General features: G+C 47.0%; 1 protein-coding gene across 7 annotated transcripts in view; it reads left to right on the forward strand.

The window, feature by feature from the left end:
* Nucleotides 1–17,758, forward strand: part of LOC120394543 (F-box only protein 16-like) — a 49,311-nt gene that overhangs the window by 5,927 nt on the left and 25,626 nt on the right. For 5 of the 7 annotated variants that reach the window (XM_039518761.1, XM_039518762.1, XM_039518765.1 and 2 more), the window contains exons 2-3: nt 8,156–8,299; nt 10,699–10,734. In XM_039518761.1, coding sequence (XP_039374695.1) covers nt 8,204–8,299; nt 10,699–10,734 — 132 coding nt within the window. In that variant the 5' untranslated portion in view covers nt 8,156–8,203. Of the gene's footprint in view, nt 1–8,155; nt 8,300–8,668; nt 8,790–9,199; nt 9,305–10,698; nt 10,735–17,758 lie in introns of those variants that run through there. The other 2 variants (XM_039518764.1, XM_039518763.1) reach the window with 2 other exon arrangements.

Here is a 17,758-nt window from a genome sequence, read left to right on the forward strand (position 1 = left end):
CTTTGAAAATTCATGGCGATCAGGGGAGGTCCTGGACAATTGGAAAAAGGCAAATATAGTGCCCGTATTTAAAAAAGAGAAGAAAGAGAACCTGGGGAACTAGAGACCGGTCAGCCTCACTTTAGTCCCCGGCAAAATCATGGAGCAAGTCCTCAAGGAATCCATTTTGAAGCACTTGGAGGAGAGGAAGGTGATCAAGAACAGTCAACATGGATTCACCAAGGGCAAGTCATGCCTGACCAACCTAATTGCCTTCTGTGATGAGATAACTGGCTCTGTGGAATGGGGAAAGCAGTGGATGTGATATATCTTGACTTTAGCAAAGCTTTTAATACGGTCTCCCACAGTATTCTTGCCAGCAAGTTAAAGAAGTCTGGGCTGGATGAATGGACTATAAGGTGGATAGAAAGCTGGCTAGATCGTCGGGCTCAACAGGTAGTGATCAACTGCTCAATGTCTAGTTGGCAACCAGTATCAAGCGGAGTGCCCCAGCGGTTGGTCCTGGGGTCGGTTTTGTTCAACATCTTTATTAATGATCTGGATGATGGGATTAATTGCACCCTCAGCAAGTTCGCACATGACACTAAGCTGTGGGGAGAGGTAGATATGCTGGAGGGTAGGGATAGGGTCCAAAGTGACCCAGACAAATTGGAGGATTGAGCCAAAAGAAATCTAATGAGGTTCAACAAGGACAGGTGCAGAGTCCTGCACTTAGGAAGGAAGAATCCCATGCACCACTACAGGCTGAGGGCCAACTGGCTAAGTGGCAGTTCTGCAAAAAAGGACCTGGGGATTACAGTGGATGAGAAGCTGGATATGAGTCAGCAGTGTGCTCTTGTTGCCAAGAAGGCCAACGGCATATTGGGCTGTATTAGTAGAAGCATTGCCAGCAGATTGAGGGAAGTGATTATTTCCCTCTATTTGGCACTGGTGAGGCCACACCTGGAGTATTATGTCCAGTTTTGGTCCCCCCACTACAGAAGGGATGTGGACAGATTGGAAAGAGCGGAGGGCAACAGAAATGCTTAGGGGGATGGGGCACATGACTTACGAGGAGAGGCTGAGGGAACTGGGGTTATTTTATCTACAGAAGAGAAGAGTGAGGGAAGATTTGATAGCAGCCTTCAACTACCTGAAGGGGGGTTCCAAAGAGGATGGTGCTAGGCTGTTCTCAGTGGTGGCAGATGACAGAACAAGGAGCAATGGTCTCAAGTTGCAGTGGGGGAGGTCTAGGCTGGATATTAGGAAACACTATTTCACTAGGAGGGTGGTGAAGCACTGGAATGGGTCACCTAGGGTGGTGGTGGAATGTCCATCCTTAGAGGTTTTTTAAGGCCCAGCTAGAGCCCTGGCTGGGATGATTTAGTTGGTGTTGGTCCTGCTTTGAGCAGGGGATTCGACTAGATGACCTCCTGAGGTCTCTTCCAACCCTAATATTCTATGATTCTATGAAAGAAGAGCCTGTGTAGGAAGAAGGCAGTCATCTGTGAAACCAGGGTTGGGATTATTTTTGTTTTGATGCTTTGATACTAACTTCTCTCTCAGAACAGGAACATGACTGCCTGAACATGTTTTTTTGTTTTGTTTTGTACTGAACTGCTTCATCAGCCTGCAGTGTTATTGTAAGCACTGTCCTTCCTATGCACTGGATGAGGCCAGGCTGCTGTAGAAAAAATATTATGTTATCATGTAGGTTAAAACTATATCAGTGCAATGCACAAGGAAGCCAAATTAAGGTTACACAGACACTTTGGAGTGCTTGACTTTGCAACCTGTCATCTAGTTACATAACTGCTTTAAGAAAGTCCACACTAAAAAGAAACCAGGAACTAGGGCCTGGTCTACACTAAGGGGGGGTAGGGGTCGAACTAAGGTACGTGACTTCAGCGTAGCTGAAGTCGAAGTACCTTAGTTCGGGCTACTCGCCCATCCAGACGCCGCGGGAACGAAGTCTGCGGCTCCCCCGTTGACTCCGCCACCGCCACTCGCTCCGGTGGAGTTCCGGAGTCGACGGCAACGCGTCCGGAGTTCGAACTATTGCGTCTAGATTAGACACGATAGTTCAAACTCCGAGAAGTCGAATGCCGCCCGTCGACCCGGCAGGTAAGTGTAGACCTACCCTAGGAGTCCTGTCAGAGGGTCTCCTGATCTAGCTATTAAACCATATTGCATCAAAAGATAGCGAGGACAGAAGTGTGTATGTTTTACCGGTTCTCTTCACTCCTCTGCTACCATCATATTTGTAAAGAAATAGAAAAATACAAGGAAAGGGTGATCTGCTGGGGCTAATCCCGCCACATTTTCAGAAGCAAAGAAGGGACTCTTGACTGGATAGACTGCAGGACTGGGTTTTCCGTAAGGTTTTTCTTGTGAGCTTCAGAGCGTGTTTGTATTGGCAAAGTGTTATACAAAGGTGTTTGCTGAAGGTTTTTGTAGTAGTTGGAGTTATGGCAGGATAGCAATATATACTGTATCAGAGTTAGCTTTTCTTTTGTTCCACAAGTCCTAAATCATCCTGCCATCATGAAAGCTTTAAAATAAACATACTGAAATATTTACAGAACAGGCACCCGATAACCATATTAAGGGCTTCAGACATTTTTAATGTCACTTCATTTAAAAGAAATTATTCAATTTTCAGAATGTTAGAATCTAAGACTACAATCCTGCCACTGGCTCCTGGGGGATGGGCTCTTATGCAGACCCATTAAAGCCTGTTACAGGATTTAGGATAAAGAGAAAGCTTTTCACGTATTTGGACAAATATTTGTATAAAGACACTACAGTTTAGACCAGTAGAGATGACATTTATTTGGTGCCACAAAAGAGAGAATTAATAAAAAAAACATAGTGCAGTGACACATTTGACCTCAGGTCTCCAATTGTTGTAAAAAAAACCCCAGTGCCATAAGCCACAGAATCAATACAAACATCCAAAAACAAATCCACTAAAATGCAGGATGATAGGAGCTTTCATTCAATTCTTAACCATTTTGAATCTCATTCTGCTAGTTTAAATGTAAGCATTTATGTTTCTTAAAATGATGTATAACCTAGTAGGGAAAATAGTGCAAAAGTATCTCCAATGTTATTACATTTGTCTTTAAGAAGATTAAATCTTTGCAGCTTGTTTTCTCTGCAGCGTCGGGAGCTTGGGGAAAAAAACGTATTTGCTTCCTGATTCTTGCAAAACCTCTTTTGGTCATTCACTGATCGAAAAACAAGGGAAATCATTCAACATAATTCCTGATTGGAAAGACCCACTTGATTTATTTGTTAGCAGTAGCAGGCTTGAGGGTCCCATTGTGCTGGCTGCTGTAGACATATAAAATAAAGAACAGCCACTACCCCAGAAGTTTTGAAGTCTAAGGCCCTGATCCAGCTGTATTCTTAAGCACATGCCTAATGTTAAGCACTTAAATAATCCCATTAAAGTAAATGAGACCATTCACATGCTTAAGATTAGCTATGTGCTTAAGAATCTTGCTGAGTTGGGTGGGGCGTCATAAATTTACTATAGTTGCAGTTGAAGGACTAGCCCTGTCTGTTGTCAGCAAAGGATCCCATTTACGTGTGTAAGGTTTCCTCCAAAAAAGCAGGTAAAGATGCAGAGGGATTTTCTCCTTCTGAGCCCTCTTTTAAACACAGTGTATAGAGACTGGAGACCCTTGATTTCTTTACCCTTTCCCACAGGTTGAAGGTGCTGGAAATATCCTCCTGCACAATTGTTTTGAACAACAGTTTTAACTACGTACCACCATCTGTCTTAAATTGATCTTTTTCTTTTAGTAGATTGAAATGATTTTTTTCTCATAAGCTCCATGGAATCTTCCTTAAAGATTAGATTCTCATAGCCTTCACTCAGACGTTCAAGGAAATAAAAGGGGATTAAGGCCATCCTGACTCCGTCATTTGCCCCTGCTCAGATTGTGACTCTCTGAGATACAATTCTTCCTCTCGTCTTCCCCAGGAGCAGAATCCTAGTTTATAATCTAGCCCTAACTGAATTAAGGCCAGATCCAGAACCCAGGTAAGTTAATGGAAAGACTCCCATTGACTTTAGTGACTTTGGATCAGGCCATTAGTGCATATAGATATTAAAGTAATGAGCACAATATAAAAACCTAGCTCGATCTCTGGGTTTGTAGTGTTATATTTGCATATACCCGAAACAAGCCTGAAACAAGCAAATAAACCAAAAAACCTTCAACCAATAACCCAAGCAGAAAACCCAGAGATTCCATAAAATCCACTAGGGACTTTGCTGTTGCTTTTGATTTTTACGTGGCTTGTTTACACAAAACCTTAGGTTGACATAAGGCAGCTTATGTCGACCTAATTATGTCAGTGTACACACTACAGCCTTGCTCAAACCAATGTAAGTGCCCTACCACACCGACATCATAACTCCACCTCCGGAGAGGCATAGGGCTTATGTCAGTGTAGTTACAGCGACACAGTGTCATGGTGGGTTACTTACATTGGCTGTTGGCTGCCTTGTCAATTGCACAGCTCCATGCTAGAACCTGAAATTGACTGGAAAGTTGGGTGGGTGGGTGGCTTCAGCTAGAGCCAGGCTGGGCCCATGGGGCTCCGCGCCAGGCTGAGCTGCCTCCATAGGCGGCAGGTTTGTATAATTTTTGGTGGGGCCCAAAATGGTGGTGCCCCCCCGCTCCCGCCCTGTAAGCCGATATAAAATGAAGCTACAACGCGTCAGTGCCACAAGATTACAAGGGTCAATTAAAAGTGGAAAGTCAGAAGCAGCACTTGCCTACTTCAATATACAGTATTATATTTTGTTGCATCTGTTGTGATGAAGTGGGAATGTTCTTAATATTTTCTCTGAATACTGTGTGGGTGCCTCAGTTTCCCCTGCAAGATGCCAACTGAAGGTGTTAGGGACAAAGAGATCAGGTGGCCTCCTTGTCCAGAAGAGACACAGAGGCCAGAGGAGGGAGTGTCAGTTTGGAGCTGGCTGGGGAAATTGGGAGAGACCCAGAACTTGGTTCTGGGCTCCCCACCCCCCAAGATGGACCTGACAGAGGGGTTCTGTTTTCTGTACCAACAAGCTCTGTTTAAACTGTGTTCCCGTCATCTAATAAACCTTCTGTTTTACTGTCTGGCTGAGAGTCACATCTGACTGCAGAGTTGGGGTGCAGCGACCTCTGGTTGCCCCAGGACCAGCCTGGCAGACTCACTTTGGAAAGTGCATGACGTGGAAGGGCATGCTGAATGCTCCGAGGTCAGACCCAGGAAGGTGTAAGCTTCTTGCCCTGGAGACAGTATGCTCCGAGAGGAGGCTCCCAGAGTCCTGACTGGCTTTGTATGGAGATGTTCCAAAGCATCACAGCATCCCCTTCCACACCGTGCACTTCCCAGAAGTCCGCACAGGCACTGACACTCCCTCCTCCGGCCTTTGTCTCTTTTCCAGGCATTAGGAGGCCACCTGATCTCTCTGTTCTCCAACACCTTCAGTTGGCACCTTGCAGGGGAAACTGATTGGGAGAAATGAAGTAAAAGCTGCCCAAACCGAGCTTGAGCACTCCTGAATTTTGAGGTGTTCAAATCTGGAAGGCAGGTGCTGGGGGTGGGAGAGGGCTGTGGGCTCCATGGGGGAGCATGGCAGCAACTGTCTGGAGCTGCATGGAGCCAGATACACTGGTCTGAGTGGCACAGTAAGCAGTTTGGGGGTTGGAGAAGAGGTAGGGAGTTCCGGGGGGCAGTCAAGGGACAAGGAGCAGGGGGAGTTGGATGGGGCAGAGGTTCGAAGGGGCAGTCAGGGGACAGGCAGCAATTGGATAGGCATGGGAGTCTAAGAGGTTTATCAGGGGACAGGTAGGGGTGCGGTCCTGGGGGAAGTTGGGTGGGGTCTCAGGAGGGGCAGTTGGGGACAAGGAGAAGGGAGGCTTAGATAGGGGCTGAGGTCCCAAGGGGCAGTTAGGGGCAGGGGTCTCGGGAGGGGTAATCGGGGAACAAGGACCAGTGGGGCTTAGATAGGGGGTGGAGGTTCTGGGGGGCAGTTGGGGCAGGGGTCTGGGGAGGGGGCAATCAGCGGACAGAGGCTGGGATTCAAAGGGCTCTGGGCTGCTGGCCGGGAATCCCAGAGCCCTTTAAATCCCAGCCCCAGCTGGGAGTCAGAGGACTCTGGGCTGCCTGCAACCGCAGGGAGCCCAGAGCCTTTTAAATCCCAGCCGGGGCCGGGAATCAGAGGGCTCTGGGCTGCCCGCTGCGGCGGGGAGCCCAGAGCCTTTTAAATCCCAGCCGCGGCTGGGATTTAAAGGGCTCTGGGCTGCCTGCACCGCGGGAGCACAGAGCTTTAAAATCCCAGCCGGCCGGGAATCAGAGGGCTCTGGGCTCCTGCCGCAGCAGGCAGCCCAGAGCCCTCTTATTCCCCGCCGCGGCTGGGATTTAAAGGCCTCTGGGCTGCCTGCAAACGCGGGGAGCCCCGAGCCTTTTAAAGCCCAGCCGCGGCCGGGAATCAGAGGGCTCTGGGCTTCCCGCTGCAGCAGGCAGCCCAGAGCCCTCTGATTCCCGGCCGGGGCTGGGATTTAAAGGGCTCTGGGCTGCCTGCACCGCGGGGAGCCCAGAGCCTTTTAAATCCCAGCCGCGGCCGGGAATCAGAGGGCTCTGGGCTTCCCGCTGCAGCAGGCAGCCCAGAGCCCTCTGATTCCCAGCCGCGGCGGGGATTTAAAGGGCTCTGGGCTGCCGGCAAACGCGGGGAGCCCCGAGCCGTTTAAATCCCCGCCGCAGCCGGGACTCGGAGGGCTCTGGGCTTCCCGCTGCAGCAGGCAGCCCAGAGCCCTCTGATTCCTGGCGGCGGCTGGGATTTAAAGGGCTCTGGGCTGCCTGCAAACGCGGGAGCCCAGAGCCTTTAAATCCCAGCCGCGCCGGGAATCAGAGGGCTCTGGGCTGCCCCCTGCAGCGGGGAGCCCAGAGCCATCTCAATCCCAGCCGCGGCTGGGATTTAAAGGGCTCTGGGCTGCCTGCAAACGCGGGGAGCCCAGAGCCTTTTAAATCCCAGCCGCAGCCGGGAATCAGAGGGCTCTGGGCTGTTTGCTGCGGCGGGCAGCCCAGAGCCTTTTAAATCCCAGCCGCCGCCGGGAATCAGAGGGCTCTGGGCTTCCCGCTGCAGCAGGCAGCCCAGAGCCCTCTGATTCCCCGCCGCGGCTGGGATTTAAAGGGCTCTGGGCAGCCCTGGTGGCGGCGGCGGCAGCGGCGCTCGAAGCAGGGGAGAAAAAATATTGGTGGGGCAGAGCCCCTGCCTGGGATTTATTCATGGGGCTAAAGCCCCAGAGCCCCATATAAGTCGGCGCCTATGGCTGCCTCTTGGGGTCCTGGCTTCCTCCCTCCCAGCAGGGCTTCTTCCCTGGGGCTCCCTGCTCCCCATGAGGAGCCCGGCAGCTGCCAGGGCTCCCAGCTCCCTGCTGGGAGCACAGCAGCCACCTAGCAAGGAGTGGGTAGCTGAGAGCTGGAGGGGATGCCCCCAAGCTACCAGTGGAGACCTGGGAGCCCGTCTGGGAGCGGGGAGCCTCGGGGCAGCTCCTGGGCAGGGAGCCCCAGGGGAGTCCGGCTCCAGGGGGAGCTATGCTCGGAGCTGAGAGTCCAGGCTCTCAGCCCCCCCTCCACAGCCCCTCTTAAATTGGTGGAGTAGCTCCTGGTGAGGACATGCACCACCGATGGAAGGAGGGCAGAGTGGACATGAACCACCACAGTAATTACCTAACATAGGTTGACTTAAGTTTTTAGTGTAGACATGCCCTAAGATAGATAAGCTTGATGCTGTGCATATTGGTGGATTCTGAATGGCCTGTAGGATTTCCACAGGGAAAATCTGAGCATCCAAGTGTTGTGATTCTTCTTCATTCAGCTTTGCCAACTGGATTTTATGGAAAAAGGTCTTGATATTCTTTTGTGTATCTGTAAATCTTATCATAAAAGCTTCTAAGACCATAGAATTGTCCTTTTCTATAAGAAATGTTAACTTTACTTTGCAGGGTTCAAGTTTATGAGGAAGAGTTTTACTTGACTCATTGCTATGCCATGGCACTTCTACATTCCTTCTTGATTATATTCATGGTTGTCACTAACATGTGCTTTAGCATCTGCAATGGGGCATCACAGAAATAATGCTGGTCTTTTATTCTAATTGTTGTAGCCTCGTCTGCAGAAGGATATCAGGGTGGCCTGCAGTCTTGCATTCCTGATGGCATTTGCACCTCCCAAAACCATGGATGGCCCCAAACTGCAAACCAAGATGAGCACATGGACACCTCTGAACCATCAGCTTATGAATGACAAGGTAAGTCCCATACAGCTGAGTCAGATATAAGCCAAATCCTGCTTCCCTTACTCATGTGAGGAAACTTTAATGCAAGTCAGTCAAGAATGATATAGTCCATAGTTTGAATCCATCCTATTATTTAAAGGTAGATTTTTCTACTGCAGATGAGCCAAATCTTCAAGTCCTTTATCTCATGGAAGTCACTGAGAGTTTTGCCTGAGTAAGGAATCAGTAATAATTGTTTAAAGACTGGAGGATTTAGCCTGGTAATATTAATTTATGCTGTATTGTGCATAAACTTTCAAAATAGAATTCCCTGTGTCTTTTCTTCTATTTTCTTGCCACTTGGGTTACTTTAAAACTACAAATGTCTTTGAATTGTTTAAGGTGCTGGACTGATATCCTTAGGGACCGAAGTCTTCAGTTGAGCCACAGAACAAGTACAGCACAGACAGGGGCAGTGTAGGCTTCACCAAACGATCAGTGTGCTTCATCTTGGACCAGAGAGGTTCGTGGTGTGGGGCTACTCTGCTGAGATTGCCGCCAAGGGTGCCAGATATGTTAGAAGTCTTAAGGAGGTGCCCAGTTTATGAGTAAAAATAATTTGGTCCCTAATTTCAAACCCCACCAGCTATATCTGGGGCAAGTGCAGCTGGGCTCTCACACACATCATCACCAGTAATATTCTTTCATTAGAATTTAGTTAAGAATTCCCCTGATAACGTTCCAGAATATAATCTGCTTTCCCATACCTGTGCTGGTTCTGCAAGGCTGACACAGGAAAAATAGAAAAAATATATTTATGACCACAAAAACCAACAGATACTACTCTCAGTACACACAGGGAGCAGATCTGTCAAAAGAGAAAGTGCCATTTTTATGTAGTCATTTTTCTGATCATGTCTTCACTTTTAAAAGGGATCAGAGTGAGAAGAGAAAGGGACTTCGAGTCCTAAGAGGCAGAGTAGAAGAAATCCTGATGATAGAATCATAGAAATGTGGGGCTGGAAGGAACCTCAAGAGGTAAAGTAGAAAGAGATTGGAGAAGAGAAAAGAAATGCTTAGGATGGTGACTTGTAGTAAAGAAGGCAGTGAGGGACAGGAGTGGGAGAAGATCAGAGTAAAGATAAAGCAGAGTCATGCAAAGCCTTGAAAGAAAGGACAAGAAGCTCAAACCTGATGTGGAAGAGGACGGGAAGCCAGGGGACAATTATACTGATTTCTGGTAATTTGTTTCCAAATGTCTGGAATAAGCAGAGCTTCTTGGCAGAGTTGGCTCAGCTGTATTCCTAAGAGTACTGAAAGCAAACACGGTATCTTTCTTTGATCAGAGGCCATTAACATTGCTTTCAGCTATGAAATAACTCCCCTGTTTCACTTAAATTTTCTAAACCAAAACTTAGATCTTTGACTATATATCATTTTCTTGTGTCAAATGTTTTCAAAGTTGAGCCAATAAAAAGCTTACTAGAGGGCCTATTATTTTGCCAAGTGCCTCGTGCAAATAAAACAAAACAAATAATAACTGGAAACATGCAAAGAAAAGAAATGCCATTTTTCCACCCCTGCTGAGAGAGACAGAGTTAGGGTTGACAGTTGGACTGTACCAAATGTCAGCACGGATATTGTCTTTCTCTGCAGGAGCCTTTCTTGCTGGCTGCCAAAACAACATGTTTGGAGTTTGCAATGATGAATAATATTTTCCTAGTTATGGTTAGTAACTGTTTCAATGTGCACTTGTGAGTTGAGTGAATGAGCGTCTCCTCTTTGATCCTTACGACACAATAGCTACTGTATTCTCTACTTCCCACTGCACTCTCCTGAGTGATAGAGGCAAGAGTCTGATGCTTTCAGTCTGTGTCCTAGTGGATAAATGCCCACATCACAAAACCACCACTACACTTGCCACTAATTGTGCCTCTGAGTGGTAGTCTCTTCAGAGGCTGTGGATGGCATGGGCCATGGAGACTGGGCTCCTTTCTTACCCCTAAGGGTGGGCCCTCCGACGTAAGGTTGGGGCACATTGGCAATGCCATGTGGGGAAATATGAACTGCTGCTGGCCTGGCTGTAGCTATTGAGGCGACAAAGAGAGGTCTTGAGGTCTGTCTCCCAGGAGCTTCTCGGGAGCACTGTATTCACTAAAAAAAACAAGCCCTAAAATGAATAAAGGGCACAACTGTCAAATGAACCCTTTAAGGCCCTGATCAATGTGAATGGAATATGTGGACCCATGTGGATCCTATTGACTTCTGTGGACTCCATATCGGTATAAGAATTTCCCTGCAAGGACCAGATGGCGGTATTGAGGACTCATGTTTTACAGGCTACGTAGATCCTTTTTCAAGCTGGAGTTTTTTCCCTGAGACATACTGAATCACTCTATGTGTTTGTGTTTCTGTGATTTTTTTTTAAACAGGTATTTGAAGAAAGAAGAGCCTTGCTTGGAAAATGGGTAAGGTTTTCTCTTTAAACGTATGTGTTGGTTTCAGAACTAATGAAGAGATGACCGGGATGTGAATTTTAAACACATTTCACGTTTCAAACAATGAGACTAATTTTCAGGGTATAAGTGTCAGAAACGGACAGAGTGTACTGTTGAACCTCTGGTGAAACATAAAGCAGCAAGTTAATTCCTGGCATAACTTTGGAGGGGTCATGAACTTGAGAAATCTGGCCCAGTATTTAGAATGTTTTGTAATGGGATGGGAAGCCCAAAGAAAAGTCTATGAAGAAGTCTTCAGCAAAGATGTCTGATGTTTAAGGCTGCGAGTTTGTCATAGAAGTCACGGATTCCATGACTTTCTGTGACCTCCGTGACTTCTGCAGCGGCCGGTACGCCTGGCTCAGGGGCAGCTCAGGCAGCCCCTGTGCCAGTCGCATCAGCTTCTGCTGGGTCAGTCTTGGGCCACTGTGCCCTCATCCCCCACCAGCAGCAGAGTTTGGGTGTGGGAAGGGGGAGGGGGTTGGGGCACGGATGGGGTGAGGTGGGCTCTGGGTGACGCTTACCTGAGGGGCTCCCTGGAAACGGCAACATCCCCTTTGCTCAGCTCGTAGGTGGAGGCGTGGCCAGGTGGCTTTGCATGCTGCCTCCTCCTGCAGACACCGCCTCCACAGTTCCCATTGGCCACGGTTCCCGTGTTTACTTTTATTTTTGTTTACTGCCCGTGACCTGTCCATGACTTTTATTAAAAGTACCTGTGACTAAAACGTAGCCGTACTGATGTTTAGATAGTGCTATAAAGGCCAGGAAGGCTTTTTAACACTGGAAATAGATAGATAATAAGTGTGATTTATCCGTGATAGTTATATGGCCCTTTTACCTGAGTACCTGTCAGTCTTTTAGTGTTATCTTCACAAGATGCTGGTGAGTCAGGGTAGTGCTATGATCCCCATTTTATAGATATGGCACTGAGGTACAGAGTCTGTAGCAGAGAAGGTAACTGAACCCGATTCTCCCCAAGTCCCACACTAGCACTCTAACCACTGGAGAACCCTTCCTGTCCTGTAAGGGAAAATCAAATGAATGGAACAGTTCTGGGAGAGCACCTGTAATGTTCATCCTGTGCCAGATGAACAGAAATAAACACACAAGAAAGGAGCATTCAGTAAGAATGAATTCAGCTATGTATATTTGTCATCCTCAATGGTAACTGCATGGTTTTTCAAAATGTAGCCAGAAGAATAGGTGTCGGGTATGTGGCCCCATAGATATACATGTCAAATAGTAGTATAAATATGATGATGATGCTTCTCTCCACTGTGTTGTGATCCCCAATTCTTGCATAATAGCACTGTTTGACTAGTGTAGCTATATAAATTTAAAAGGTCACAGGTGTTAAAAACTTTTGTGAATAAACTGGTCTGTTAAGGACAAATATTTTGTATTTAAATTCATTGTGACTATTCACAATTACAGAAAACATGCCTTGTGTAGCTATTTGGCACATGTATGTTTAGATAATAAAGAATGTACTCCAGTTTCAGGAAATAAAATAATTAAGTTCTGATTGTACAAAAATAGTTGTTTGCACCAGAGCTCAACAACTGCCAAACACAAAAATTGAATCTTGAAAATTGCAGTTTCTGTTTTAAAATGTTCCCAGAAAATCTGAAAGGAAAAGTACAAACGGTTTAGCACGTATATTACTAGCCATGGGCTGTAAAAGTTGAAAACTAAAGCTTCCTTCTCCCAAAATGCAATGCAATCTTCTGAAAGGTTAAGGATCTGACACTGCAAATGATACGTTAGTAACTTTGCTTATGTGCTTAGTTCCTTTGTTCTTGATTCTCCACTGCCTTGCACCTTTCAACAATATTTACACTGGTGAAAAATGAGTGTAAAACACAAAAACGTAGGCCACCCCCTGCTCTGCTTATGGCATAGACATGTGAGAGGCGTGGCTGGAGCACTTTGGGTTTGGGAGGAGACATGGCCAGAATGCACTGGGCTCTGATTATTCCATGCTGTTGGACAGCTCCATGGGAAGTATGGGTAGCACAGCAATAGTCCCCAGCCACCTCCAGAATTCAAAAAGCCACTTTTGTCCCCCTCTCAAGGTAGGCTTACACTGCAATTAAAAGCAAATATCCCCAATGGCCAGTGATGGGAGAGTAGATGGGGAGGGTTCTGAATTACCAAAAAAGAATTTTCTGTAGTGTCAGGCTGATGGATCTTGCCCACATGCTCAGGGTCTAACTGATCTCCATATTTGGGGTTGGGAAGGAATTTTCCCCCAGGTCAGATTGGCAGAGACCCCTGGTTTTATCTGCAGCACGAGGCACAGGTCACTTGCAGGTTTAAACTAGTGTAAATGGTGTATTCTGTGTAACTTGAAGTCTTTAAATCATGATTTAAGGACTTCAGTAACTCACCCAGAGGTTAGGGGTCTATTACAGGAGTGGCCTGCAATGTGCAGTTTAGACTAGATGATCATGATGGTCCCTTCTGGCCTTAAAGTCTATGAGTCTTTACAGTGGGGTTGAGTGGGAGTGATTGGCACAGGAGATGAGAGAGTTGTCTCTGCTAGAATGTGACACAGTGGCCGGAGAATCCAGTCCTAGGTTTGAGTGCCTGGATGCATGTGATTTTAACTCAGTGATACTCAGACCTCAGTGGTTCAGGAACCAAATTAACGATCAGCATTACCCAAAAGAGCCGCAGTTGTGTGAATTAATTGTTTCATTTACACACACGCACACACGCTTGCTCATAGAGATATAATTATTCTCACCATAGGCACCGACTCTGTGGGTGCTCCGTGACTGGAGCACCTATGGGGAAAAAGAGCACGCACGGGGAAAAATTAGTGGGTGCTCTGCACACACCGGCAGCCAAGCTCCCCTCACTCCCTGCCCCACCTCCTCCTCCCCCTCGTATGAGCATGCCGCGTCTGTGCTCCTCCACCTACCTCCCAGCGTTTCCCGCCCGGCCACCGCCAAACAGCTGTTTGGCAGTGTTAGCATGCTTTGGGAGGGAGGGGGAGGAGCGGGAACGTGGTGCGCTTGGGGAGGAGACAGGGAAGAGGCAGGTCCGGGGCGGGTATTTGGGGAAGGAATTGGAATATTGGCAGGGAGGGGGCAGAGTTTGGCCAGGGACTTTGGGGAAGGGTCGGGGCCAGGGGCAGATGTGAGGTCGAGCACCCACGGGAAAGAGGTGAAGTCGGCGCCTATGATTCTCATAGCAAAATAACTAAGTATTCTACAACTGGTTAATAACACAGTAAAAGCATCCTGATTGGTTAGTGACTTAGACTGATTAATAATTAAATCACACAGTGTTTTTAATATCATGTGCTGCAAAAAGCTGCAGGAGGTGCATTAAAGAGCCACTTGTGGCTCCCGAGCCTCAGTCTGAGTATCACTGTTCTAACTCCTGTAGCTAGTATGTGATGTGCATGCGATCATGTCTGCTTCTAATGGTTAGCCTGAGGAACTGTAACAGCTTGCTACTTGAAAGGAGCTCTCCTTCAGCTCAAGTGAAGAGAGACCCTTCTGTTTCGGTCCTGAAGGTCCTCCTCGGTGCTATCGCTATTGACATGCTGTGGTACTGTATATGTGCAGAATTACAGGCAGACAGCTGTACGTTCACATGTGCAACATCCAAAATAATGTTATATCACATAGTCCTTGTGGAGTCTTTGCTCTCAAGTGCTTGGAAGAAGACACACAAAAAGGAAAAATATTTAGCAGTAGAGCAATAGAGAAGGTGCAGCACCTTGCAAAGATAAATCCAGTTAAACTGGTTGGATTAATGTAATCAAATGCAAGAGGAGGAACTGTGGTGAAAGGTAAACAAGGGTAAGGGTTGTGTCATTCTTATACAGTTAATACTGAAAAAAGAGACAAATTAGGCATGCTTAACTGCTTTGCTGCTGCTGAATATATCACCTTGGAAAAGAAGCTGTGTGCTTCCTGTGCTGCTGACCATATGGCATTAATGTCAGGAGAGTATCCATTTAAAATGCAAGTACAGAAGTCTGCTGGCAAATCCAACAACAAAGCAGTTAGGACAACTGGGGATACTGAAGTTATACTTTATTCCAAAATTATGAGAAAATGTGAAGAGTGAATTAGGAGCAAACTTCCTGATCCATTAAAGAATGAGCTAAATTTGTTCTGATCACTTCAAACCAAGCCGCTGGTGTGGAAGACAGTAAACTAGTTAGCTCTTTGTCTTCATTATTTATATTGAATAGAAAATTGGGAATTGTCATTGACTGACAGTTTTATCATCTCAGCGAACGTGTTTTTATAGTAGCAAATTGTGAGGTGCCTCTTCAGTTTTTACTTATGTAACCCTTCTGCCCCTCTGAGTTGGCAGCAACAAGGGCCGGGTTCAGTATCCAGGGGTTCCGTTTCAATAACACAATGCAAAACCGGCTCGAGCCCCCACCCAGTGACCTGGGACAATTACCTACCACCCCCCCGGGCGCCTCTAGGAGGCAATACTTCCCCACTCGCAAGCACGAAGTCTGAGTGTAGCAAAATCCTTTTAATAAAGGAGGGAAACAATGTGGCATCACGTTGGAGAGACACCACAAACAGGACTATACACAAACCATAAGCAAAAAACCCATCTCCAAGTACATTTGGCACTGTCCTTAGGGTCTTAAGTCCAATCACCCCAAAGTCCAACAACCCAAGAGTCTCTGTCTCTGGTCAGTGCCACCCCAGAGTTCAAAAGTTTATCTGCAGAGTTTTACCCCCCCCCCAACCTGGGTGGAAATGGGGGGGGGGTCACGCACACAGGGTGCTAAGGGACACCTTACGTGGGCCAGGGCCGACTGCCCCGCTTCTCCGTGGAGTTCTGCTGCAGCCTTCACCAGGACTGGCTCCACTCCACCGGCTGTGCCGCTCCTCCAGCAGACCCGTGAACCACGTCAGCCGTCCCCCCACAAACCGCTCCACACTGCTCACTGTTCCATGGGCTGCTCCAACGTGCTGCAGACTGCTCCGCTCTGCCAGCTGCTTGGTGATAGATCTTCAGGCTCTCCCACTACTTAACACAGCACTCAGTGATCTTAGCTTAGTAAGCTTAGCTCTTTTAGTGATTTCAGCTCCTAGTGATTTCAACTTGTAGTAGGAGAGCCCCACTGCCACATGGCCCAACATGAATTCAGGTCAGCAGCCTCTAGATGGACTCCTAAAGAATTCAAAATTAGCTCTGCTCTTTAACAGTGGAGAGAGGAGGAAGTGCAATTGGTGTTCCAGGCCCTCAAAAGGGGCCCATACCATCAAGTACACACACCAGTCCCCAGCCTCTCTCCCCTCACTGGGTTTTGGAACCCCTGTCCTTTGTCTGGCAAGTACTATTTAATGTAGGTTGAGTCATTTCTGTCATAAAGCAGTCTCATAGTTCCTCATTCACATAATTAAGGTAACAGCCCCTTTTTTTCCTTCCTGCCCCAATAACAAAGAAATTGGGGATTCCACAGTGTGAAAATAACCATCCCATGCTGCTGTGTGTTATGCTAAGTGGAGTGGGTTTACCAATGCAAATGCACATTCCTAAAATTCCTTTGCCCACTCCTCATAATGTACCACCAGATGTCAGGGTAGGGCTCATCCTGACTCTGCTTACACTTAGTACTCTGGCAAAATCTCCCTAGAGTTAAAGGTAATATGCAAAGGTGGCGGGGGGGAATGGGTTGGTTACCTGCTTTGCACTTTATGATGAATAAAAAAGCCTTAAAGTGTGGGAACTTTTTCTGCTTGTTTTGTACCTTATTTTGGAGCTGTCAGGAATGCCAGGTCTGTCCTTTTCTGGTTCTGCTGGAGAACTTGTTGGAGATCTTAGAGATGTGTTTGTGAGAAGGAGTAGGCTGATTGAATCTGAACAAAGGCATCTTTTCTGCCAACTGATTCTCACATAAGTGAATTAAATACATCTTAAAAACAATCAAACAACGGTTTTAAACAGTCTGAAAATAAATTGTTTTCCTTCTAAATTAATCAGGTTTCATCTGCATGTGTCTCTATTATGATAATCCCACCAGTTCTCCAGGTATCCATAGAATCTTCCAAGAAAAACAGGGTAGAATTTCTAATATAAAAATCCAGCTGTAAAAAACAGTAAGTTAAGTCTTTCTTATCCATCACAAAGAAACAAAAAACCAACAAACCTATTATTTGTTTCCTTGGAGATCACCTTTAAGTGAGAACTTCAAATTCCCGTTGAAGTTAAGTAAAGCAAGTAAAGACCTCAGGATTTGGCCAGTAGAGAATATGTCCTCAATGCTGGAAAGGTTTAACAGGGCAAGCAGCACCCCAAAGACAACTCAGAAAGCTTCATTCTCAGTGAGCTGATTTGGATAACAGGTAGGAGTCCGGTGGTACCTTAAAGACTAACAGATTTATTTGGGCATAAGCTTTCGTGGGTAAACATGGAGAACAGGTGTTATTTGTGCTGATAAGGAACAGGATTGAGTAGTAATCAGTTTAAAATCTGGTAAGAAGCATTTCAGGCCTAGAATACCATCTTTAAATGCTGCATTTCTAATGATTACAAGCTCCCATCGGTCCCAACTGTTTGTGGAATGGTCTTCTTACATGTTTTCTAACTTTTAGCACTTTTTGCTGTATGGGACAGGGCTGACCTTGAATTTTCTGACATGAAGTGCAAGGATTGCCTGTGACTGAGTCATTCCCAACAGGAAGTCAGAGGCGGCTATAGGCACCAGCACACCAAGCGCGTGCCTGGGGCAGCAAGCTGAGGGGGGGCGCCTGCCGGTCACCGTGAGGGCGGCAGTCAGGCTGCCTTTGGCAGTGCGCCTGCGGGAGGTCCACCAGTCCAGCGGCTTCAGCGGCAATTTGGTGGTGGGTATGCCGAAGGCGTGGGACCGGCGGACCTCCCGCAGAACCACCGCCAAATCCGTGTTACCAGTGGACGTCCCGCAGGGATGCCGCCGAAAGCCGCCTGACTGCCATGCTTGAGGCGGCAAAATAATAGAGCTGCCCCTGCAAGAAGTGCCTGCTGT

Source organism: Mauremys reevesii, unplaced genomic scaffold, assembly GCF_016161935.1.
Source record: "Mauremys reevesii isolate NIE-2019 unplaced genomic scaffold, ASM1616193v1 Contig64, whole genome shotgun sequence".
Classification (NCBI taxonomy): domain Eukaryota; kingdom Metazoa; phylum Chordata; order Testudines; family Geoemydidae; genus Mauremys; species Mauremys reevesii.